Source organism: Epinephelus fuscoguttatus, linkage group LG3 (genome assembly GCF_011397635.1).
Source record: "Epinephelus fuscoguttatus linkage group LG3, E.fuscoguttatus.final_Chr_v1".
Classification (NCBI taxonomy): domain Eukaryota; kingdom Metazoa; phylum Chordata; class Actinopteri; order Perciformes; family Serranidae; genus Epinephelus; species Epinephelus fuscoguttatus.
Window position 1 is genome coordinate 36,512,453 of NC_064754.1, and position 26,668 is coordinate 36,539,120.

Here is a 26,668-nt window from a genome sequence, read left to right on the forward strand (position 1 = left end):
CCTCAAAATATCTTGTTTTTTAATTTTTTATATGGATTGTAATCATTCCAGTCAACTGGAGGTCAAGATTTGCTGTCTTCAGAGGCCTCTACATCACTGAATTAAAAGTCAGCTTCAACACAAAAGGCACCTACAGCCACTTTTTATGGTTACTGTACCTTTAATTCAAATGCGGCTGACAGGTGGTTGGTTTATGTAGTAAAAAAGGATGTTGAGTTCAGGCGTTGGCTCAGTAGAGTTTCTATGGGGTGGAGCCCTCAAAGACCACTGACAGACTGTTGTGTATTTATGCTTCAGAGACAGTTAAGAGAATTCTATGCTTGCAACCCTGGGTGTCACTTTTCAGCACAAATTTTAAATCTATCCACATAAATGATGAATCAACTAGTGTTTGTCATATTATGAAGTTCAGTTACAACTGCATGTAGATCAATCAATTACACTTCACCTGCCCTGTAAAATCAACTACAGCCACTGAAATAAGGAACATGAGCCCATATCTATGTGGCTGACACAGAAATCTGACACCAGTAGATCACACTGGCTTAAATAACTTGTTTCCATTTACAGATAACGTCCAGGCATCGAACACGTGTTGCAGTGTCTTTACTTCCTCAGCATTTATTAAAAGTATGAATCATTTTGAGCATCTGAAAAAGCAGAAGTGCCCGAAGTGGTATTGCAGTGGGCGCCTGTGGAGGGGGGGACGACTGTCAACACACCAGCCTTGCTTTTCCCATCACTGTGAGGCTGAGGCTGCCCATCAGCTCCTCTGACAGAAAACAAGACAACCGTGGTGTTCACAATGCAGAGAAATGACCAAGAACACATTTTCATGAGTCAAAACAAGATGACGTTGAGCGTTGACACTGACAAACCTGCTTTAAAGACAGAAGTCCCTGAGATGTCAGTGTAGCATCGTACTGGATGGATGAAGCGAAATAGTTTGCAATAAAAATATATTGTCAAAAATCATTGTATCCTGAGATACTACATGCATATCTAGATGCAAACATGCCCATATTTTCAAATCAGTAGCCTACTGTCAGTCATTATTCCCTGAGCATTACCAGAGAAGACAAAGTACGTCCCCAGCTCATCAGGGTGGCAGTGTCAGTGACTGTTGTCCCCATCTGAGCCCACAGAGCAGATGCCCTTCAAAATAAAATATACTGCCTCCATTGTCTTACCTGCAGTTTACTGTCCAGCATCCATACCCTCTGAATGTGTCTAAAGAGTCCAAAGAATCCAAGGCAAAGTGTCTCCAGCTCAGTGCGACTGCCATTCATTCACCACGCACATCACGGTTTAACAGACGAACCCACATCCTGGGCACGGCGGAGCAGCGCAGCGAAACAAGCGTGAAATCATCCGCTGGTATCTGGTTGTAGCTCACTGCTGCGCTCAAAGACTTCTGCGCTTCACACACACACACTGTGCCTCACAAACAGGAAGTGTATGAGAGAGGTGCATGTGAGCACAATGAGGGAGGCTGCTAGTGTGTGTATAGGTGGGAAGTGTAATTGTGTGTGTTTCTGCATGCGTGTGTAAGAGGCTGCATGTGGATTTTTGAAGGGATGTTGGCCTCTAGAAGGAAGTCATCTGTTTGACGTGTTTGTTTTCATGCTATTTTCACACTTGTGAGCAAAGTGTCTTTGTTTGGGTGCTGAGGCTTTGTTCATTATATTCTTGGGCTAGGAAAGTATTGGTGGTACTGTGATTAATTATCCTAACACAACAAACACAAAGAGGGCTTTTGTTTTTCAGTGATTTTCACCCATCAGTGTTTCAAAATCAATGATTTCAATGGACAAACAAGATCAATACTTGTCTTAATAACTGTCTGAACAGACTGTAGCTTGAGTGTGTTGTGGTAAATGGCAATCAGTGGTGGAAAGTAACAAAAGCATTTACTCAAGTACTGTATTTAAGTACAATATTAAGGCTCTGGTTCTGTACTTTTCCATTTCCTGCTACTTTGTACCTTTTACTCCACTACATTTATTTGGTAATAGTTACTAGTTACTTTACAGATTCAGATGAATAATACAAAATATAATTAAATAATAAAATAAAGTTCATTATTATAGCTTATGATAAGACTTTATTGATCAACTAACCAGCAGTATATTAAGTAATTAAAATGAGCTCCACCTTTATCCGATGCAACATTAAAGTGATGTTAAAAATTAATGTTTTTATTTTAATTATAGGGTAATCGAATACTATACATTATTCTTAAATGTGTAATTCTGCAAAATGAGTACTTTTAATTTTGGTACTAAGTATATTTATTTGCTTATAATTTTGTACTCTGACTTGGGTAAAATTTTAAATGCACTGTGTTATTGCCTCTTTTACTTAAGTAAAAAAAAATGTGGTAAGTAAAGTGATTATGAGATCTGAATTTTAGTCAAATTCAAGATAATATAAATATATATATATTTATCTATTTATACTTACATAACTGAGAATAATGTACTGCTTTGTGTCTACTTCCTCAAAGACTGCAAGGTCCATATTTGTGCTCCCTCTCTGTACCCCCCCCCTCAGTCCTCAGTCAGGGAAACACTGACCTTACTTCCCCCTCCTGCTTTGCCTGTCATTTACATTTCATGTATTAGTGCAACTGTGAATTCCCCTTCTCTTGAAGTGAGGGAAATGACAAGCTATACAAAACAGTGACAGTAAACACTAACAGTATTCAGCCGGTGTAGTTCTGCACACATTTTGACTGGAGAGTGACATCAGAGCATGTATTAAGGCTTATTTACAAGACACCATTGTGTGAATGATTAACACTGCGATTTCAGTACTTCAAAACTAATAAAAGATAGAAGGGAAAGTTGGAAATCATAAGAGAACTTTTTCTTGTATTCAATAATTCCACAGAGCTTCAAAGTACATAATTTGATGTTATTTGATGTGATCTTACCGGTAAAAAAAACTGTTTTTATTGTTATATGTCATTACGCAGCATTAGTACAGTAAAGGTGGTTCTATAAAAATACATGGTGTGATGAAAAGATAAAAAAATCATTGTATGATTTATTGATCAGGTTGCTGTTATGATCAGGGTGTGCAGGACTGCACAAAGAACAAGTGTTGCCACTTGTATATTTACCTTTTTCATTACCTGTACTCACCTAGTTAAGCAAAGCGTCTAAAGACTGACTTGTGAGTCTAGTACTCACCTGGTGAAGGTCTACGGACCAGAATGTATTTCTCTAAGACAGAAATTCTCTCTCCTCTTGCTTATGGACATTTCCTCTTGCACACCTGTCTAAAAAAAGGTGTGCATGAGCCTTCGCAGTCAAGATTTAAGCCTACCTCTAACTTTCAATAACAAAACAGAGGCAAACCATGCAGCCAGGCAAGTTATCCCAGAAACTAAGGGCTTCCCTAAAAATGTTACAAACTGATGGGACAATGGCTTCATGAAAGCAAATGCAGAAGTGATTAAACCCAAGGTAGGTTGAGATGGAAAACAAACTACAGGAGAAACACATAGAAATGAGTTACTGACTGAGGTTAGGGAGGAGGTAAACAAAGAACAGGATCGTGAACAAAGAAACAAACCTGATCAAATTGTTCAGAACTGCAAAGTGGTTGAAATTCAAGAAGCAGAGCCTCTGAGAGACTGAAAGAAAAAAGATTTTTTTACACCTTACCACGGTGCTTTACTGTACAAAGATCTGTTTGTTAAAGGCTTCTGATCTCTGCAGTAGCTCCTCTGTGGAAGCTTTTCCATATATTCTTATTGAAATGCATTGAACGTGTATTCAAAATGCCCTTAAAAAAAACAGCAGTTGCTCAGAGGGCTTATTGTTTTGTTTGTTTTTTTAAATTTCACTTCTGTGTTACTCAATTTCCTCACGGAGATGATCTCTGAGCCTCTGCAGGATTAATTATAGATGATTTCTAGATAAGGGAAGTCGCTTCATTTCACAAAATTCGAGTGAATGCCTAATATTTTTTGCATCATGGTTACTGTGTGGTTTTGCTGTATAGGTGTAAACCTTGTTGACACTTTCTCTGGTTGCCCTAGTTCAACCCCTGTACAGACAGAAAGAGGCCAGCAGCTGTCAGACATTACTCTTCTTACCAGCTGGTGATGTGGGCAGCGTGTCTCCACAGCAGATCTGACAGAGATTAGATAAAAATGTTTTTATTTTTCTGTCCATGCAAGAGCAGATTTAAAGCAAACAACTGTCAACCTCAAGAAAACGTGATCATCCGGTGTTGTTTATATGAGTGAAACCACATTTGACTAAGCTCTGTTGACTGCTTTGCCTGCTGATTTAATGAGGCATGATGAAGCCTTTTTTGTGGCTTGTTATTTACATAATGGTGTAGCCTCTAATTTTTGTTTCTATGGCCACATTTCCCTAAAAAAAGATGCTTATCTATCTGTGTGTGTGTTCACACTTTAGATCGAATTGTTGCATTAAAAATCTCACTACTGAACTCAGCAGTCTGCAGCAACCCACTCTAGTAATACAGTGTTTACCGTTCAGACCTGCAGCAGCCAATCATCTTCATGCTCATTACACAAACGGTGTTATACCTCCACCGCCTGGGAAAGTAGAGGCACCACTCGCTGCAGTGTCAGGCTGAGGCCGCTGTTTCTCTCCATGGGCGCAAGATGGCGCTGTTACTTCTACTGCCAGCATTCAACAGGTCGAGTGAAGCTGCAGCTGCAGCAGGTTGGACTGCACGAGGGAGCTTCAATACAGGAGACATGTATCCTGCAAAAACAGTCAGGTTTTGTTCTTTAAGACCGAATGCTGGTTGCATGTAAGTAGATTTTACAGTCATTTTGTATCCGATGGACTCCCTGTGGTTTTCAGTGAGTATTATTACTCTGGAAACACAAGTGCTTCCGAGTCATCCTACAAAAATACCTGAGAACTGTATCACACAATGAAAATTTAACTTAACCGGAAATTAAGCAAACTTCCACATGATGAACACTTAACATTTTAGTTTCTAAGGCGTGTTATTTTGAAGGAATCTCTTAAAATATTCCTCAGTCTTCAATTTATTTAGGTGGCTATACATGATATGGTGTTGTGTTCAAAGACTTAGGTTAACACAGGTCACTTTTTCAATTTTATCCTCTAATAATGCTAGTATAAAAATGTACTTTAAAGGGGGACTATGCCCATTTTCAAAATTCATACATGTTATTCCTATGGTCTAAGACAGTCTAAAAATAAAAGCAAGCCTGAACAACTTTCTCCCAAATCCAAAAACTAGAGTGCTAAAACTCAAACTTGTGATGCCATAGGGTGTAAAGTCTGGAGCTGCTCCACAATGAATTGAGAAAGATGTTATAGTTGACACAGAGAGCACCCATAGGAGTGTTCTGAGTATATGGGTGCATTTTCGGTTAAGAACTGGGTACACTACAGTAGAATAAAGCTCATTTGGGTTTGAAAAAGAGAGGCAACAAATGTGGGTTGACAAAATCAGTCTGATTACGGAGCAGCTCCAGACTTTATACCCTATGACATCACAAGTTTGAGACTTACTCCTTTGGTCTCTGGCTTTGAGAGAGTAGCTCATGCTCACTAATATTAATTGAACTTCCAGGCCATGGAAAAAACATACTGGAATCCTTAATTTAGATGGAGTTCCACTTTAATTAGATTCTAGTACTTTTTACACTACAAATTGCAACTTTATCTCAATGCCATGCTTCAGAATTTTAAGGGTGACAATTATGATCATTATACTGTATTTTGCGGGAATATGCCTCACATAGTTTTTGCTTAAGGTGCTTTACTGCCCGTCCCGCTGGTTTAACAACATGATCCTATCAGGTGTAGCTCAGACTGAAGGTGTGGCATGCTCCGAATCAGTGCTGTGCGCTCGCTCCAGTTGTTTTCTTTTTCTTCCTGCGCTTATTTGCGTCAAATCTTCTGACGCGCCACCAGTGGATGTCGTTGTTCCGCCTGGTGTCACCCCTCAAGATGAGCTGACCTAAAGCTGTGCCAAGCAAGATCCGATCCGGGAGAGTGTGTGTGAGTGTGAGTGTGAGAGAGAGAGCGTGAGAGGGAGGAGGGGGGGGAGAGAGAGCGATTGTGAAAAGACCGGCAGGAGGAGTGGGACTTGCTATAAGGACACCAGCGACTCTTAAATCCAGCCGCTCCTCTGTTTTTACGCAGGAGATTTGAAGAAACAAACAACAAAACAGGAGGAGCTGTGATTGGAGCCCGGCAGAGAAAAGTAGCCTCACATCGACTGTATTTGTGACATCTTAAGTTATTCTCAGGTAAAGTGGGCTTTAGACATTTCACACAACCTGGCATGCATGCTGTGTGACTGACTTTTATATCCCTGTCGGATACTTATTCCTGTCCCAGTGTTTGTTTGTTTGGGAAATGTTTGCAGACTGCTGTGCCATCACCAAACTTCACTCTCTCTCTCTTCCCACACGCTGACTGCTTTCCCTTTCTCCTCCAGCGGCAGAGACACTTGGGGACCGAGGGACCTACCATGATACGGGTTGTGGATTTTGCGCTGACTGTGCTGCTCGCCGCGTCCCTGTCATGCCGGAGCGCCCTCGGCGGCTACGGGATGAGCCTGTTCGCGGCGCAGACCTCTCCCCCAGACCCTTGCTACGACGAGCACGGCAACCCGCGGCGCTGCATCCCGGACTTCGTCAACTCCGCCTTCGGGAAGGAAGTGAAGGTGTCCAGCACCTGCGGCAAAACGCCCAGCCGCTACTGCGTGGTGACATCGGCGGAGAAAGGAGACGAGAGAACCAGGAACTGTCACACCTGCGATGCCTCGGACCCCAAAAAGTACCACCCTCCGGCGTACCTGACGGACCTCAACAATCCACACAACCTCACCTGCTGGCAGTCCGAGAACTTCATCCAGTTCCCGCAAAACGTCACCCTGACTCTGTCCCTCGGGAAGAAGTTTGAGGTGACTTACGTGAGCCTGCAGTTCTGCTCGCCTCGACCTGAGTCCATGGTTATTTACAAGTCCATGGACTACGGTAAAACTTGGGTGCCCTTTCAGTTTTACTCGACCCAGTGCAGGAAGATGTACAACAAGCCGAACAGGGCCGTTATCACGAAGCAGAACGAGCAGGAGGCCGTGTGCACGGACTCCCACACCGACATGTACCCTTTGACCGGCGGGCTCATCGCCTTCAGCACGCTGGACGGCAGACCGTCCGCGCACGACTTTGACAACTCCCCGGTGCTGCAGGACTGGGTGACAGCCACCGACATTAAAGTCATCTTCAGCCGGTTGCACACTTTTGGTGACGAGAACGAGGACGACTCGGAGCTGGCCCGGGACTCGTACTTCTATGCCGTGTCGGACCTGCAGGTCGGAGGGAGATGCAAATGCAACGGGCACGCGTCTCGGTGCGTAAAGGACCGGGATGGGAGTCTGGTGTGTGAGTGCAAGCACAACACCGCCGGGCCGGAGTGCGACAGGTGCAAACCTTTCCACTACGACAGACCGTGGCAGAGAGCCACAGCCAGGGAGGCCAACGAGTGTGTCGGTAAGTCCATCCACACGTCCTCCATCCCGGCGGCTCATCAGAGCTGCTTTACATGTAGGGTGAATTTAATTTATCGTAGGTGGACTGGTGTGATTTTCAGATACACTATCGGCTATAGAGGAAATATGTAATATTTAGGAAAAAGAATGACCAGGAATTAAAATCAGTGAAATGTGATCACGCGCATCTGATTGTCTTTAATATCAAAATACAAAATAATAATAATTTGAGTAATAAGATTATTATTATTATGTTTTATTTTATGACTAAATCACGAGTAATTTTCCAGCTCCAGCTCATTAAATCCAAACTCGAACATCCCCTTTAAACAAAACCACAGCAAAGCCACATTTTTTCTTGATATTGTGGCGCACGTCTACAGAGCACAAAATTGGGTTTAGGTCACATGCAACATGGAAATGCAATTTGAAAGTCCATTTAGCTTACTGCAGGCCATAATGGAGGCTTTTAAACCACCTCAAACGGGACCACCGAGCCCAATCATCCACAGGAACATTTCTCACAGCTCCACTTTACCGCTGCAATTACGCGATGGCTTTTAATTTATCTGAAGAATCCTGCAACAAACTCACCGCAATGGAAAATGAACACAGAGTTTTATTGTTGTTATTATTATTATGTTGTCACGTTATTATTTTCCACATTAAAATCAATATGAAAGGATTTATCAAAATGCCAGGCGTTGTGATCCAGAATAAAAAGCTAAATTTATCACCATTAATGTAGAAATAATTAGCTTATTATGACATATTAAAATATTATAAACAAATCGTGTTTCCAATTGTAAATTTGAAAAATGCAAACTGGCTCTAGTTTTATTGCAGCAATTCTGTCTTTTACACAATGTAAAATAACAAATGAAAATTGCTTTAATTTGGATATTTTTTTCATAATTATTATTAACAATATTCACTGAAATACAACCTGAGAAAATGTTAATATAACCACTGCATAACACAGTGTTTTCTATCCTTAAAAGAAAGCAGGTGTAACAGCAAAGGATAGGAGCAAATCTCTGATCATATCTGTGCTGCTCTTTGTGTCTGAGAGCCAACATGTTTCACCAGCTGCTGAGTGAACAAAGTTACAGTAGTTTTATTACAACCTGGCACAGAAACATGAACCTGTAGATTGCAGAAACTGCAGAGCCCCCGCCAGGTTTCTGTCTGTTTAAGTTCTGTCTGTGAGATGCAGGTACAGTATGCTGTCAGAGGTGATTGGAAGATTGTTTGTGCAGATTAATTATATTACTTAATTATGTTGCTGTGTTGCAAGAAGACTGTGCATCACAGATTTTTAGGGATATGGCTTTTTTGTTTTCAGTTAGTTTCATTTTATTTTAATTGATGGACAGAGGAGTGTTTGAACTGTGAGGACCTGCAGTAATTTGACGTTGCTCCTGCTGATGAGGTGTACAGTGAGGAGGATGACGAGGAACAGCTCGCGAAACAGAAGGCAAGGCGGAAAGATGTCGATGATAGAGACTAAAATACTAAGACGTCAGTGACTCCCTTTTCTAATTCCCATTCTGCTGCAGGTCTGCAGGGGAAAAGAATGGGGCTCCATATTGTTTGACAGTCACGACACATGTCAGCCACTTTGACGCACAGCAGCTGTTTGAGAGGGTTTTGTTTGCTGGTGTTTCTAAAGCTCTGACATATTCTCACTGGCAGATGTGAGGGTGTTGCTAAATCAACAGGCGCAGTTTTGTGGAAAGAGCTACATTCTGTACATGCTGTGTGGCTCCCGAGAAAGTAATGAAACCAAGACTTAAGGTGTGTTTTTACTCTGCTTAAAGCAGTCTGCATGACTTTTTTTAATGGAGGCCAACCGACCCTACCGATTGATTTTGTCTTCACATAATCCAGCCTTCAATTTACTATCACTTGTACTTGATATATTTCACATGTGGGACTTTTAAAATCTCGGTTTCAAAATATTCATGAGAGATCATGAAGGAAGGAGGCATAGAAAGAAAGAAAGCAGATAAAGCTCCTATTCCTCCTCCTTATTCCTACATTTGAGATTCTTGCCAAGCTTACCGAGTCCAGCAAGACAATAAACTTTAAATTGTTATTTGGCCAACATTAGAGTCACTGTCATGGTGAAAATCTCAGCATTCAGATAATACACAAATATGTCAGTGCTCGCATTAAATTTAAAGAAAGAGGGAGATTTAAAAAAAAAAATCTATTTGGAAAATAAAATAAAAATGTTAAGGCACAGCCCTTAAACTCATACAATAAATTGTCTCCTGTAGTCAATATCCACAATTTTTTATTTTAATTTTTTTTACCAGACCAGCGGGCGTATAATATGTTTCACACTGAGCCATAAAAGCCTATCATTTACTGCATCCATCATGTTGTCAGCAAGATATTTACTTTTTGACAATGAGATTATAGAAATGTCTGTGTTTGGGTGTGTGTGTATGAGTGAAAGAAAACACAGAATCTCGAAGAGAAGAAGAAATCACACCTCTGTAGAGGCGGCGAACAATGGAAGGAGGTGTGTTAGATGGATGGGTGTATTCAGTGGGACAACTTCAGAGTTTGTCGTTGCGCTCCCCTTAATGACAGCGCTGCGAGTGTCTCTGGACTCTCATAAGGATCTAGTTAGCACAGAAGTGTTTCTGTGTGCAGTAAAAAGGTCTGGCACTGTACGGTGTCGGAACTGACGTAAGCTGTCGATTCCTCCAATGTTCCCTGATCTTCACTTCCCACGCGCACAAAAAAGAGACGAAAACAAAAATCGCAAAAGCACATTTAGACACACACAGGTCCGTCTCTGTGTTTCTCCTGAAGTGCACTTTACTGATTACTTCCATCAGGACGTTAAAGGACACTCCTGAGTGTACACCTCGATCCATTTGGGTTATTGACTCCCCACAGTAAAGGAAAAGCTTCTAATGCAATGGGTTCAAAGCGGCACCACAGGAAACAACAGAGACCTGCTACAGTCTCTATGTTGAGATGTTAATCTGGGTTTGCAGCAATGTCTGTGATTTTACTGTGAGGATGCTCCTGTAGACTTGAGCCCCTCCATAGACATCCATCTCACAAATTAAGGAAAGCGACATTGTTTCAGCTAACTGTTGTATGATGAGAAACGGCTGCAGTCAGAGTCCCTTCCGGAGATCTTTTAATGCAGATTAACTGTAAATGTAATTTTCATCCCCCAGTTTCACGGTTTCAGGTTTGTGCAGTTTACTTGACATGTTAGGTAGAGAGAAAAAAAAGAAGAGGAGAAAGTGCCTTGAATAATTCAGGCAGATTAGAAAGACAGCTTGAAGGCATGCAGAACGAGGGGACTGCACCACAGAGAGAAGCAGGGGCAGAAGGAGGGGCTGGAGACGGAGCAGGACGACAGTAGTGAAAACGAAAGAGACAGACGTAAGCGAGAGAGAGAGGGGGAGTATGATGAGGAAAATGTGTGAGGGAGAGGAACAGGGAAATAAAAGGGCCAGTAGGGTGAAATTTCCATGGCCTGTGGGACAGTGGAGTATTTTGACAATTGTGTTTTACTCCAGGTGCCGCCTTACTGGGCCAATGGGGCTGTAAAGGCTGCTGGAACAGGAAGAAACTTTTCTTCCTTTCAGTCACTTAGAAATTCTCTTGGTGCATTGATACTGTAACATATCACAGACTTGGAAGAGATTATTCGTCTTCGCCTTGCTGCTATTCCTCCTTTATCCCTGTTTGCACATGAGGAGTCTCTCACTCCTAAAGCCCTGTATTAGCCGGGTGATTTGGAAAGGGGCTGCTGCTTGTTTTTTGCCTCACTGTATCTAAATCTAAACAGCAGAAATCACACTCAAACGTTCCCAGGTGCTGCGCAGAGGCATCTGACTGACAGGAGCAAACATGCGGTGCAGAAAAGTTGCCACGGTTGATTTGATACCTATTAAAATAATTGAGTTTTAAAGCCACAACCACTTGTGCAGACAAAGAAAAATTTAAGTTGTTTTTATGCCTTGTGATACACGAGTGGGTTTCCAAGTCGAAACCATCAGGGGTAAAAAAATCCGTGAAAAAAAAAATCTTTAACAGGTCTTGACGAGATGTGAATATTAACTCAAAATGCTCAAGCAAACATAAGTAAACACTTAAAAACAGCTGTGCGCGTACTCATGTTTGGTGGTGTAGATTTCTTACTTTCGTGGATGACGGCCCAAACCTTAATGAGGTCTAAGATAATTCCAAAACAGCTGAAGCAGAGTTTGATAAAAGAAAAGTTTCCAGGGACAGTATCAGGAGCAATCAAATTCAGGATTTCATGCAGTTTTTCTGACAGAATTAAAAAAGAAAAAGTTTCTTGCTAACCGCTGTGCACCAACTTACAACAATCATGAAAAGAGGAATCCAGCATAGAAAATGCAAATATAAACTGTGCCCTAAATAGTCCAGAACTCAATGCCATCATCAGACATGATGTGCTTTGAAGCTGTGGTTGGTAACTTTTATAAATAGAACTTCTTGTCAAATGTTCCTCCTCCTTTTGTGCTTCTAATGGCATTTCTCAGAATCTGCCGTGATTGAAGCAAAACAACCAATGAGAGACGAGGAGTCTCTAAAGCAGCTGTCACTCATGTCAATCACTGTTTGCGAACTTTAGTTTAACTGTCAAACTGGGCAGCGCTGATCAAATATGAATCAAGATTATGTCACTGCATTGACTTTTTCTCTCAACAAATGTTTTCAGAAACATATATTAGTGTACTGTTTAGCTGTAAAATGAGAAAGTGTGTGACCAGGCTGCTGTGTTGGATACAGCTGAGCCAAAATCCACAGGCCAGAGCAAACTTTCTTATTTTAAGGTAAGATAAGGTAAAACTTAAATGTCCCCGAGGGGCAATTTAAGATACAGACAGTAGTCATGAGTATAACAAAACAGGCAGTACAGTACATAACACACAGTATCCAGTGTCACACACTGTCAGGGGTAAATCATATACATTAAGAGTCACTGCTTGTTAAGAGAAGCAATAGCTAGGTCAAAAGATGATCTGTAATGCTTTGTGCTGCATTTAGGGAGGCTAACCCTCTGCCCTGATGGGAGCATCTGAAACTCAACATGGAGGGGATGTTGAGAGTTTTACAGATAAACAGTACACTATAATATGTTTCTAAAAACATTTTAAGCAAGAAATTGGCAATGCAGTGACAGAATCTTGAGTCATATTTGATCAGCGCTGCCTTGTTTGACAGTTTGATCACAGTTCAGGAGCAGTAAGTGACATGATTGACAGTTACATCAGAGACTCCTCAGCTCTGATTGGTTGTTTTTGTTCACGTGTGGCGGATTCTTGCTAATGCCATTACAAGCACTACAAGGAGGCAGATTTTTATTTATTTAGTTATTATTTATTTTACAGCTGATCTGTCTCATGTACTCTTGTGTGGATGTAATGACAGTTTCGGCAAGTATGACAAAAAGTTATTTTTTTAGAAAAATTACCAACTACAGCTTTAAGCAATGGTTGCTGTGATCATAGAGACACCTCAGTGTAGCTCCAAAGTTGTGTAGTTATGTTTCTATTGAACCACCTCTGATTTAGGGTAGCTTTGTGTTCAGGGTCATGTGCATAATTCAGGTTGAAGAAAAATAGTTTTAATGCATCCTAAATTGTAAGAAATAAACAATCAAAGACTAATGTTATCTGGCAGCGTTAGAATATTAGACAGTGGATTTGTTGCCTACTTCAGTGAGGTGTTTACACCTATCCTTGCACATATCAGATAATGACAGTCAAACTGGAATCAAGTCTTCAAAACAGAGGGCAGAATCAACTGCATTATGTATAATCTTACCAGTCAGACATGTATCATTCCACCTTTGTTTGCACACAGAAGCGATGCTTTTCACCTAAAATACATCAAATCAGGTTGGGAACAGTGATGTTCTGCAGGCCTTTCCTCAGATGTCTCCTTGCTGTCATGTTCGTTTGGTACCTTTCAGACGTGAATGAAGGTCTGGTTAATGTTTGAGCAGCTTACTGTGCACCTTTATAAACCGGCATTCTTCATCTTCAAAGGTGCCGGCAGGATGCATTGTTGGTCCCGCTCACAGCAAACAAAGCTGGGAATAAACTGACAGAGGAGCTTTGCACTTTGCACTGTCCCACTGTTCCTCACCTTCACTTCTTCAGTCAGCAACCACGTCCTCCTATTGACAGGCACACACCTGAAGGCATGCATATTTGCACGCACGCACGCACACACAGACACACACAAACACACAGAGTTTTCTTTAGGTCCTAAGTCACCAGTTCAAACGGGGGGAATGGCCTCTCTCTTCCCTTCAACAATCTCTTTCGGCCGAGCTCTTATCAGTGTTTATGACTCGTTTTGTAAACCGCTGCAAAAATAAGTCTCTTGTGGTCCAGACTGCCGGCTCACCCTTCTGTTTTAGATTTTGAAACCTGTTATATCTCTCAGACAGACAGAAACATGGCCATTGAGCCAGCACATACTGTAAGCAAGGCTGACGGTACGGTATATCAAGTAGCTGTAACCAAACACAAAAAAAGACCACTCTGAAAAGATACACACACACACACACGCCGCGAGAAGGCAGTTATAATGCATGTTTGGGATTCACAGGGGACATGTATGTGTTGAAATGTCCAGTTGCTGCCAATGCTCCTGTTGAGTATATATACTGTGAGTGTGTGTGTGTGTGTGTGTGTGTGTGTGTGTGTGTGTGTGTGTGTCCATGGGGGGTTAAGGTGAGAGGCCTGACACACTGCTCATTGCTAATTTTTTCAGAGAATCAGAGAATTTGAAAGGTGATTGTATTTGAAATTTAAAGAAGTGGAAGTTCAGCAGACAGCTGTTCAGGGCTGTCTCAGTACTGTTTGAGCAGTACATACACTGATAATAAAAAATGCATAGTTGGTTCGATTTACTGATACACTCTCAAGGATATGATGTGATATGATATATATGATATGTCGTCTTTTTATGTTACAGTGAGGTCAGTTGGTTTATTCAACATCTAACAGTGTTTAAGTGTGGTTTTTACGTTGCCAACTGAAAATAGATTTAATGGAGTGGTTGGTGACAGGAGGTAAGTTCTGTTCCTTGCCCTTGAACCATCCTTTTAGTCACCAGGCCTGAGTCATAGGAGGACAAAAGTAGATCCATTTTGGTTTTTCAGTATGATAATTCTGATGTCTGGCTCTAGAAGCATGTCAAAGTATTTGTATCAAGACAGACGCTATTTGCACCCAGGTGTCCATGGCCAACAATACTATTTACACCTGAGCTGTAAATACCAGTATGGCAGTTCCTGGGAGCCTGCTGTTTGGTTCTCATGTGTATTTTAAGCCAAACCATTGTGTTTTTTACTAAAGCTTGTGCTTCTGTTGCCTAACTCTAACCCTAAAGAAATCAACTTAAAAAAGAAGTGTTTTACTGATGTTGTAAGTAAAAGACTATATACATGTAAAGAGCAGAAACTACACATTACAAGCGTAAATTGACACGCCCTCCGAGAATGTCCAAAACAGATGTTGAGGACTACCTGGCATGTCTGCTGACAAAGCACCGTTTTTTGACGAGTTGGGATGAGAACTTGTTGCACCATTCCTGGGTGTCCTGGCAATGTCAACATGTGACATTAATATGAAGGGGTCAGTTAAAGTTTATGTACACAGTGAACATTAAGCAGCTATATACACCCTAAAAACTGAAAAATTCAACTAACTCTGTAAATAATAGGCCAATTTTGACTCACATAGGACTCAACCCTGGTCTTGTGGGTTAAAGTCCTGTGCGTGACCAATTTATCCACCACATCTTATTCCCTCTATGGACTGTGTCGCTCTTTATACTACGTCACCTGACTTTCTGGCAGCACATTTATGAGTTTTTTCTCATACATTTACCACTTGAATCTCAGGGAATATCTGAGATTGGCTAGCACTAGCCCTAACCACGACCCCTTTGCCCTAATCCTAACCTTTTTCTTATCCTTTCCCATCCCCCTGACCTCAATGCATCAACACAATGAGTACTAGCCAGTCACAGCATACAGTGTGGATCCATATTAATGGGTTGTAGGGATGGGTGTTAATGGCCAAATAGCTGCAGTGTGACTATGCTCACCCAGATGCAAATAGACACGTTGTACACATTAAACAATAATAATGATTAAATGAAGCCATTACAATCAAACGACTTTTATAAAACTGCTACTTTGAGTACTTCTGTCACCAGAGACCTTACAATCCCAGGAGTGAGATCATTTGTAATCCTGATAATTTAGGCTCAAATGAAAGCAATAGATGTGACAAATAATGCAGATATACTGTTGAGTATGTTGAAGCATGGAAGATCTTGAAGCTATTAATGTCAGTGTTTGGCAGCAGCCCTTTTGGAGCTGGAATTTTGGAGCTAGTTGTTGCTTGTCATGAGGCCTGTTTGAGAAACAATCCAATTTTGATGGAATTCCAGTTTTGCTCAGATAATAAATTCTGACAGGCCTTTGAAGAGTGGAAATGAGTTTCTAACAAAAAAGTGTCTGGGGACAATATACAGATAAGACAACACACAAAACGGTAATGAGAAGGTGTTTGTGTCTGTGCTGAGCGAGAAATACAAGGAAGACTGCCACCATTCATAAAACTAAACTCAAAACACATCTGTAGCTGTGCTTTACTAGAGCTATCTGCATGTTGTATGGTATTAGTCTCAAGTGAAGAAAGATCATTTTCATTACAATCCCTTTTACTGCCTTTGACAAAGCTCAGGTCGCACTGCTTGGGGGTGATGGAATGTGTTCACTTGTCAGAAAAGACAAGATCTGGTCTGAAATTTCACAGCCTGTGTGTCTGTTGTTGAATTCAGGGTCCTTTGGGCAAAGTGAACATTTCTGCGGCCGTGGTTTTGTTTCATTGCTTTGGCTACAAACATAATGCAACACAGATCCCGCTCACAGTGTGAGTCCGCATTTTTTAGCCAGTGTGAGTGTGCGCACACGGGTCTCTCTGCGCGCGCGGGCTCGTACCAGAAATGGAACCTCGACCTTGTTTTTGAGAAACGGTTTGGTCGGAAGCCATATTGCCTCTGAAGGAAAGCCATATTGCGTTACTCTGTTGGCTTCTGGCCTGCGCTCACTTCCTCTTGTCACCCTCGCTGGTTCTTGAACTCACCGAGGCTGGTTTATCACAACATCCAGCCGGGCCAGAAACTCACATTGTCGTTATCATCATCATCATTCTCCTGTTTATGATCAGAAATATCGCTGCTACATACCTGTGGGTGAAAACATGCTTTCTGTGTGTGTGTGTGTGTGTGTGTGTGTGTGTGTGTGTGTGTGTGTCTTGCATTTAAAATGTTTCCATCCAATCTGTGGTGTACTCTTCCAGCAGCAGCTGGTGATAATTGGTTTGCCCGATGAGATCCAGCGGATCTTTTCCTCTTCTTTCTATCCTTAAAACACAGCACTCCTCTAATATTAGCCACACTCTGCAGAAGAGGCTCACACACATACACACACACACACACACACACACACACACACACACACACACACACGCACACACACACACACTCTTCCATACTATGTTTTTACACTGTCAGGTACACTCTCAAGAGAGAAATCTGGGCGTACTGCATTTTCACCAATCTGATTAATCTTTCTCAAACCACAGACTTGAAGTAGGTTTTCTTACAGCGATGACAGCTGCTTCATTATTTTTATTGGACCCTCTGACAGCGCCGAGAGCTTCGATCGTAGCTGGTCGCTCTAGGTGCAAAAAGTTAAATGCATTACATATTCACTCAAAACAGTTTTCAAACTCTGACTAGGATGGCTCCCAAACATCTGCAAAAGTGCTGCTAGCTGTGGCAGAAAAGGTGTTTGAAGGACATGAGGGAAATGGGCAACTCCAAGATTTTCACACACACCAACGCACACTTGCATCAGCCTGTTCGCCAAGAAAATTGGCATTGTAAATTTCTGCAAACCACGGATACAGATGTACGTTTCACAAGTATCCTATGAATGATTCTAATTGGAGTAGGTCTGATATCATGCACATGAGCTAACATTGTCGTCAGGGGGAGGAGGGGATGGTGATTGGCGTGCGGACTATTGTTCGAGACCAACAAAAAACAAAAATGGTTACAAATTAAAGCTGCCATTGTGGTACCAAAAGTGGATATTTTAAGCCAAAGTATGATCTTTCCTAACCTTAAACAAGTGGTTCTTGTGCCCAAACATAACCACATGTAACCACTGTGTTGCTGAACCCTAAAGAAATGTAAAGTTTCAGCGTATCTGCTAAATAACAACGTAGAAATGTAAAATGTCAGTGGTTTTCAGAAATGTACGAAACCAACATTTATTCTGGGGATTGCGCTGCTTGTATACACACACACACGCTACTCAACAGGTCCCTCCTCATGTTTAATTCCCCCAGTGACAGACAGACACACGATGCTCTTCTCAGTCTCTGTTGATACCTGTCTCTGTCGTCTGCTGGTTACCTGTTTTATATTTGTGTGTGTGCAAGCTTGTGTGAGTGTTTCCATGTGTCTTTCTTCACTGCCAGTAGGCCTTGACATTATACAGTGTATTTCTTTTTGTTGTAGCGAGAGTGTGTGTCTGAGAACAAGAGATTGTGCAAGCATGTGTGAGTGTGACTCTTAATCTGTGTTGTCTGCCAGTGGGAGTTTACGCAAACAGTAATTCTGCCCAGGATGTGAGCAGCTATTCAGCGCCTGAGGAGATGTCTGTTAATGAATTAATTGGTGACTTGATGCCACAGTGAAAGCTCGTCTTAGCCGAGGGAGGATCTCTGTGTGTGCTGTGGGTTTGGCGTGAACCGCGAGATGAGTGTGTGTGTATGTGTGTAAGTGAGCGAGATTGAGCAGGAGAGAGACAGAGGTGTTTGTGTGTATGGAAAGGTTCGGGTCGAGGGGGTACCAGATGATTAGGGGTAATTAAAACCTGCGCCGAACAACATCAGCATGTGTTCACACATTAGACACAAGACACTCCAGCACCTCACTCATCAGCTCTGTGAATCACAGCCCACCTGTCTCTCGTATTGAGTAAACGCTGTCACATGGGGGGAGACAGACGCCGAACAGGCAGGGACACAGTCTGTCCCATTTTACTGGAAATGAACAGCAGAACATGTTCTCACAGTGTTTTTAACTCCCTGTCTGGGATTTGGGGGTATATTATCAAAAAAATGTTGTTTTTCTGTTGCGATATAACAGCTGGATGCATAAACAGCATGCAGAGCTTTACTCAATGAGAAAACACTTTACTGCGCACAGAGTTTGTGTTGCGCTGAAGCTTTATCCCCAGAGGAACTGGCTGGAAAATTGACATATTGTCTTACATTGAATGTACACAAGACAATTTTGCAATTTGAGGAAAAACAGCTTTATGCTTGGTTTTTTGTTTTGTTTCAGTTTTTTTTTCTCGTCACCACAGGCAAAAAATAGCCGTGCATGACCCCAGTAGAAGACTGATGCTTAATGAGAGACTTCCATATTGGCTACCACGTCAGCTGTTTCACCACTCCACCGATTCAGCATTGCGCTCCTAATACAGACTTGTGATGGACAGTTAAAAAGATAAAAATGAAAATCTTCAAAACTGATGCAGCAGAGTAAGCGATTTAGTCTTTACACATTCTTTTTCCTTGTCAAAATCTGCCACCTACATTTTCCCCATAGTGCTTCTTGACTGCCAACAGTTCAGCCTCTTCAGTTTAGCCTCGAGCTGCTAGCCTGCAGTGGAGATAAACAGCGGCCCACAGAGATCTTCTTTCTAACTCCACACCAATTGACATCACTTGAGGCCAGTTAAAGACTTGTAAACAGACTTTGATATATAACATTGGTGGATGTTCTCTTTAAGCTCCCTAGTTTCTGTCAAGCATCAGTCTAAGGGGCTGAAAAATGAAGCCAACGTGGAAGTGCTAAAACTACAGCTCCCCAAATGGCCAAAAGTGAGTAAATCTACAAATCCCTCATGTTAAAATACCCAACTTAAAAGCAGAAATAAACATGTTTACAGCCTGGTATGAAAATAGTTTTGGTTTCTATAGCTAATATCCCCCTCACGACAACCGTACAGGGGTTTATTTTTTATAACTCGCCTGTTTTTATTTAAATAAGGCTCAAAGTTATGCTTAATTAAGGGCGAGGCTACTGTTTGTGAGGCAGAGTCAGATCCACCCCTCGCTCCTCCACAGCTCCACCCTCTCATTCAAATATGGTCATTCCCGGCTCCAGAAATCCAAGATGGCAATGGCGAAAATGCCAAACTCATGGCCTCAAAATGGAAGTCCACAAACCAATGGGTGACGTCACGGTGGCTACATCCATTATTTTTATACAGTCTATGGTTTCTGCACAAGCCGGCGTCCCTCAGTCATGCAGTCATCAGGTCTGACACACACTGGTAGCACAATCCTGATTCATTGCGGCCACCATAGACAGACCAGAGCGGTCTCACATGTTAACAAGGGACCATAAAGGGACCAGTAAACAGGGTAAGAAAACATTCTGAGTGTCTGAGAGAGTGAGAGAGAGAGTGCTGGGCTCTGTGCATGTGTATGAGATGATGTATGCGTAGGCATTGGCAACTTTTTAGAGTTAAAAAGCTGTGCGTGTGTGTTTGTGTTTGTGTGTGTGTGTGTGTGTGTGTGTGCATATGTGAGACCTGATCCTGAGGCCTGGGCCAGCGGTGCTGTAGAGGATCAGGGCTGATGACCTCAGCACCTCTGTGTGGCAGCAGGTTACTGCACGGTTACCAAGAGGAGGGCGAGTGTTTGCAGCCAAAGCAAATATATAATGTGGGCTGGAGGCAGGGAGAGCGGGAGAGGAAGCGAGAAAGAGAGAAAGTGATTTTAAGAGAAGAAAGAACGTCATTCCTCTGCGCTGCGCCCTGGGCTGAGCCTCGCAGTGATTAGTTAATGTCATATTAATGGGATTAAATGTAAAAACCGTTGCACACTGCATTCCTTCTTGTACTTTCAGGTAGAAGTAACACATCAGAACAAGCACTGAAGCTGGTGTAGCATGTGTTGTTACATTATGCTTCAATTATCCGAGCCTGTTCACACTTAAAAGTGAAAGCCTTGGCACAACTTGTTACAACTCCTCCAGAATCTCCCTGTAGCTGATAGGGCTGTAACAGCATCAACAGCAACAATAAAAAGCAGATACTCGCTTATGCGTGTGTGAGAGAGAAATCAAAGAGAAGGAGGCTTTTGTATTTGCAGCAGCTCAGCGTTTGATTCAAGGTGAAAGTCCTGGCAAAAACCTCTCTGGCAGCAGTCGTGCCGCTCGCCGACAGGACCACCTAGCACGAGTGTGAGCACACAGGGCCTGAAGCAGGGGTCCTCAACACTCACAGCTATAGATGATTAATGGCTGGATGACATTACACCCCGATACTGTAGCATGTTGTGCGGATCAGAGCGCCCCCCACTGTTTGTGTAGCACACTGCTGTCACCATCTGAGTGAATGGCATTCATCTGGAACCTGCTTCTGAGGTATAAAGTGTTTGCGGTGGGTGATTATGTTGTAAATATTTAGACCGTAGATGCAGATTAAGTTGCAAAGGGTTGTGACGAAGAGTTACTCTGCAATGATATAAGATTTTAGTTGCACACGGATGGGTTAATCTGTTCTTTTTCTTTTTCTTTCTCTTATACACACTGTTGTTCTCTTTGTGGCTTTCTCAAACACACACACACACACACACACACACACACACATTGAGAGTGGGAGAAAGCACCTGTGACAGATCAAGCAGAGTCAAACAATTTCATTTTGCGTCAAACATGCTCACACGCTGCCAGAAAAAAAACTTGCCCTGGAATTCTTTGTGTGTGTGTGTGTGTGTGTGTGTGTGTGTGGTTGCATAGGTGACGATGATTTATCACCGACGTCTTTGTCTTTCCCATATAAGTCATGGTGCAGCCTCTGTGTGTGTGTGTGTGTGTGTGTGTGTGTGTGCGTGTGTGTGTGTGTGTGTGTGTGTGGCAGCCAGCAAGTCACTGGAGGTTTGTAGCCCCCGGTCGTCATGGATGCCTTGAAGTCACAGTTGTGTTTGTGTGTGTCTGAGTGTGTGTGTGGGCCTGTGATTGCCTATATAACCAGCAGTAGTACAGGCAGCTGAGTCATATGTCAGATTTGTATCTTTGTTTTGTTGGCAGCCTGTTTGGTAAATTAAGCTGCGTTTGCAGGCAGCAGGTTGACAAAAGACCAGCTGCACAAAAGGATCTCTGTCAGCAGAGGTCAGTACAAAGTAGACAGATTTACAGTAAACTTGAGGAAACAATACAGGCTCTTATAGTGATGTGTATGATTTCTAATTAAAAGTTGAAGAGTTTGAAGCTTGTTGTTGGAAATCAGATTGCGCAGCATGAGATCATGTTTGCAGGCTGGTCTGGATTAAAGGGATAGTTCACCCAAAAATTATAGATACATATTTTTCCTCTTACCTGTGCTGTTTACCAGTCTAGATTGTTTCAGTTTGAGTTGCCAAGTGTTGAAGATGTCAGCTGTAGAGATGTCTGCCTTCTCTCAAATATAATGTAAGTAGAATACACTTGGCTTGTGGTGTGCAAAAAAAAGAAAGAAAAAGTATGTAAAAAAAAAAACAAAAAAAACCTAAACAGCAGTTTTTCCTCCCAGAAACCATGATCTGGTTACTCAAGATAATCCACAGACCTTGTTGTGGGCAGGTGTAGGAACTATTTTCTTTCTACCAAACTACAACCACCAAACACATCACTGCCATTAATGTTTATATCTCACGCTGTCATGAGCACGAGCCACTTGTCCATGAGTAGATGCACGGTTCCTTCTGTGCAGTGATAAGGTATGCAGGTGTAGTCCAGTAGAAAGAAAATAGTTCCTACATGAAACTGCTGACAACAAGGTCTGTGGATTATCTTGAGTAAATGGGTCATGATTTCTGGAAAGAGACATTGCGGTTGAGTTTTTCAAATATATTTTTTGTGCTTCTATTATATTGGAGAGAGGGCAGATATCTCTGCAGCCGATATCTCCAACACTTGGCAACTCACACCAAAACAATCTAAATTGATAAACTGCACTTCAGGTAAGAGCAAGAGTATTTCTGATTTTGGGATGAACTGTCCCTTTAAGTTTTCCACAGGCGCTCAGCGACCACATATTCCAAGACGTTTCAACCCTACTAAAAACAAGACAATGTTGGGTAAAGAAATATCGATCATTAGAAAAACATACAAAACATTTACATTGCAAGTTTTATGTTTTTCGCCTAATAATATATGCCAACCATTAAACTCTACAAGCAGCCTGTGTTTATATCAAAACACAGATCCCTACTTTTAAAGAGGATGATATTTTCTAATGAAAAGATAATACCAAATGTATATATACCAAATGGTGTATGTGTGTGTATTTGTTTGGTTGTGTGAAGTGGAATGCAGAGGGTACTTAGGGTAAGTTTGCGGGGTCATCTCAATTTGCCAGAGGTGATCCCAGGTTAATCCATCACTCATTAGCTCTCACAGATAAGACTCATAGTGGGGTGTGGGGCTGTGAATCCACACTTTCCCTCTCTCTTTGCCTCTCTTTCTCTCTATCAGTCACCTCCGACACAAAAACACACGTGCTCTTTCTCTGTCTTTCAGGAAAAAAAAAAATAGAATAAAGCCATGCCCTCTCTTCCTTTTCCCCGACACTTTTCTCCCCTATTAACCTCTCTCCCCTTGTTGGCTCTGCTCCCTTTGGGACAATACAGCCAATTAATTAGGCTCGGTGTCCAGCAGAGAGAGGAGAGAAGCTCGGAAAGCGCTGGCCTCAGCTGATTTAGCTGCTCTGTAGAAGCCCTATTATAGAGAGAGAGGGGAGAGAAAGAGAGACTATAAGGGAACAGACATAGTGAGAATGTGAGAGAGGGTGAGCAAGAGAAAAAGAGAAGGGGAGAGAGATAAAGACAGAGAGAGGCTCTTGACTCAGCGTGCTACCAGTAAGTGCTATTTAAATAGCTTCCACTGCTGCTGCTGCTGGGTGCAGGATGAAGGCTGCCACAGTCGTAATGTGTGTTGCAGGGGCTCCTCAGCAGCTGTGGGGGTCCCCCTCCTCCAGCAGAATAAAGTCATCAGGTTCCCACGTGAGTCCCCTCTCTGCTTCCAATAACAAAAGGCCCGTATCACTGGAGGATGACAAAGCAAACAAATGGGCCTAATTAGGGGGGTCGATAAGGAAATTATAAGGAAATTGAGTCATTAATGGTAATATTTGTGTTATGAGATGATAGTTCGCAGCAGAAATTCATTTCCAAATGGGGCCCCTCTCTGTGTTTTCTTTGAAGCTAAGACCTGGACCTGTATGACACGAGAAGAAAAACTTGGCCTCGGCCTCGTTCCCTCTGTCTATCTCCTGCTCTCTAACCTCCAGAGACACTCACAGATATTGAAATGATTATGCAGCAGGTTTTTGTAGATATCCAGATGTCTACTGGATGATAAAAAAAAGAACCTGGAGAAGGCATTTCACCTTCTTTTTGTCCCCCCTCCTTCAAGCTCCCCGCCCTTATTTTGGTTGTATTTTTCTTCTCGTATTTTCTCCTCCAGGACAGGTCATTGGCTGGAGATGAAAGTCGAGGTGTAGCGTGAGGGATAAGCGACAGGAGATGATTCTCCTGTCTCCTAGAGTCTCTGAGGAAGATAGAAAGAGCAGGGTGAAGAAAGAGGTAGATAGGTAGCCGCCAGGAGGGTGGCTTGCTTCCAGCGCTCGTCTCCTCGGCCTCATCTTTCCCCTGGTCTGTCAGGGTGCTGTGGGAGCATTACAGTAGCTGATGCAGTCCTCAGTCCTGTCAGTAATTTGTGGCTTTGTGGAATTTTATAATACAGTCTTTTTAATGTTAAACTCACTTTTATTTTTGAAACCCTGTCTTTTAGAAATTGCATTTCCAATTATGTATATGAGCGGAAATATAATTTGTGCCTGGATTATGCTCCCTGGAAACTTTTTTTCTTGTATAGGAAGTGTTGAACTTCCTGTATGTACCGTGCACTGGCTGCTGAAAGCTGGTCGGGGTAGGTGGTGGTCGTACAAAAGTGCAAGACTTTTTTTTTTTATGCATCATAAGTCCTGCTAGTGGTTATGTTTAGGCATCAAAAGCCCTTTGGTTTAGGGTTAGGGAAAGACTGTGGTTTCAGTTAAACTTTAATAAAGTAAACATGTCCTGTCAAATCACTTATTTAACCAAGACCACAATCTTCCCCTGACTTTAGCCAAGTGCTGTGGGTGCCTAAACATAAACCAAATGGAGACGTGTGTTTTGTTGCAAATTATTAGGTTATAATTTCTAGGAGACGGTGATTACTCTTGCTATTTCAATGCCCTGCAATAACACACATATAGTAATTAAGCATTCAGTCTTATTTCACTTGCTCCTAAGGGTTTGTTTCCGGTGCAGTCTCACTTTTTCTAGAAGTGCCAGACACAAGGCTAATGAGGCGAATCAAAAGCACTTTGGTTAAAGTAAATTTCCTAAACAAGCCATATATTAGGAAGTAGTTTAAAAATTGCACTAAAAATGTACTGTACATAAAGTCCTAATGAGGGGTTAATTATTATGTAACTTTTTGCAGCAGAGTTTTTAGCAAGTTTCACAGAAATACGTGAAACGACCATGACCTCTTGACCCACAATTCCATGATGGTGTCACGTAATGTGTTAAAATGACATGCTGGCACCATGAAAACAACGACAATGGAAAGTCAATCAGGATTCTTTGTTGTAGTGGACACGCTAATTCCCTGGTTCAACATCTTCATGGAATGGTTAACCTCAGGACCCCACAAAGAGTAAAAGTCTGCATACAGAGGAGGTCGGTGTGGTGGTAGATGGGTCAAACAAACACAGGACTTTCACTCGGGAGACCACAGTACATGTTCCATGTGACACTAAAAGTCAGCCTTGACTTCTATTAACTTTACAGACTTGCATCCTTTATGTAGTTTCATCATGTTACGTGATACAATATGATACTTTATGATATGATACGATATGATATAATGCGATACGATATGATATACTTTATTGTCACTGTAGGGAAATTTGTCTTGGACTCAGGAGCTGCACAAGTATTGTTGTCTTACAATAACAGTCCAGAAGAAATGAAGCATACACCATATAAACATAAACATTCATGTATTGCACCTAACACTAACACACAGCAGAGCACCGTAAACAAAGCACAACACAACCCCTAAAGTATCAAGCAAAATTATTTAAAATCTTGATTGAGGTTCGCAGAAATCAATTTCTAAAACAATTCCCTTTAAATTTGGGCTTTCTTTATCATCTGCCTGAGGTTAAAAGCTCATACACAGATGTACTTTACAAGGTACTTACATCCCCTACTTAACAAACTTAGTTATTTTAACAGCACATTCTAAACCTAACCAAGTAGTTTTGGTGCCTAAACCCAAACGTGCTGCCACCACATAATTTTAGACATTACCACCACCATGTTCTGCAATGAGGTTTGACGAAGTCACGGTTATGTCACATATTTCCTTGAGATTGGGGTGATTTTTCAACTTTCAGTTCTAATAATTCCAGCGGGGCATTTTGTACATCACCATCTTAAATGCTTCAAGTCTGGAAACCAAAATGAGGAATTACTCTCTCAATAAAAGATGCTTTAGAGGGCATTATAATACATTTCATTTCACTTCTGAAACCACAAACAGTTCTATCAGAGAACTGATTTATCATACAGATACTAACCACTACACACAGTTAGTCTTTAAAACTCATGGCCTCCGTCCTCCTGTGACAGCCACCGTTTCATTATGCAGGCACATCAAGCAGCACGGTTTCCACTTTTAGAAAGAAAGACAATATTGGGTTTCTGTGTGGGGTTTCCATAGCAGTGGGCGGGAAATGAAGTGAACTCGGAGCCCCAATAACAAACAAGGTCAGTGCAAAAATAAAGAATGAGGCGATTACAAACAAAGATAGGGAGAAAAAAGAAACAGAGGAGCGGGATTTAAGGAAAAGAATAACAGCGGTTAGTGTTTGGGTTGCTGCCTCGGCTGCTGACCTCATCGGAAATGACACCTCTCTTGCCAACACAGT

General features: G+C 42.0%; 2 protein-coding genes across 2 annotated transcripts in view; one reads left to right on the plus strand and one right to left on the minus strand.

The window, feature by feature from the left end:
• Positions 1–1,495, minus strand: part of pik3r5 (phosphoinositide-3-kinase, regulatory subunit 5) — a 28,645-nt gene extending 27,150 nt beyond the window's left edge. Inside the window, exon 1 of the mRNA XM_049571664.1 lies at positions 1,191–1,495. The gene's annotated coding sequence lies outside the window, so the exon portion shown is untranslated. The remainder of the gene's footprint in view (positions 1–1,190) is intronic.
• Positions 1,496–4,742: 3,247 nt separating this feature from the next.
• ntn1a (netrin 1a) overlaps positions 4,743–26,668 on the plus strand; it is a 77,201-nt gene continuing 55,275 nt past the window's right edge. The window contains exons 1-3 of the mRNA XM_049571618.1: positions 4,743–4,797; positions 6,171–6,277; positions 6,469–7,525. Of these exons, the coding sequence (XP_049427575.1) occupies positions 6,502–7,525 (1,024 nt within the window). The 5' untranslated portion in view covers positions 4,743–4,797; positions 6,171–6,277; positions 6,469–6,501. The remainder of the gene's footprint in view (positions 4,798–6,170; positions 6,278–6,468; positions 7,526–26,668) is intronic.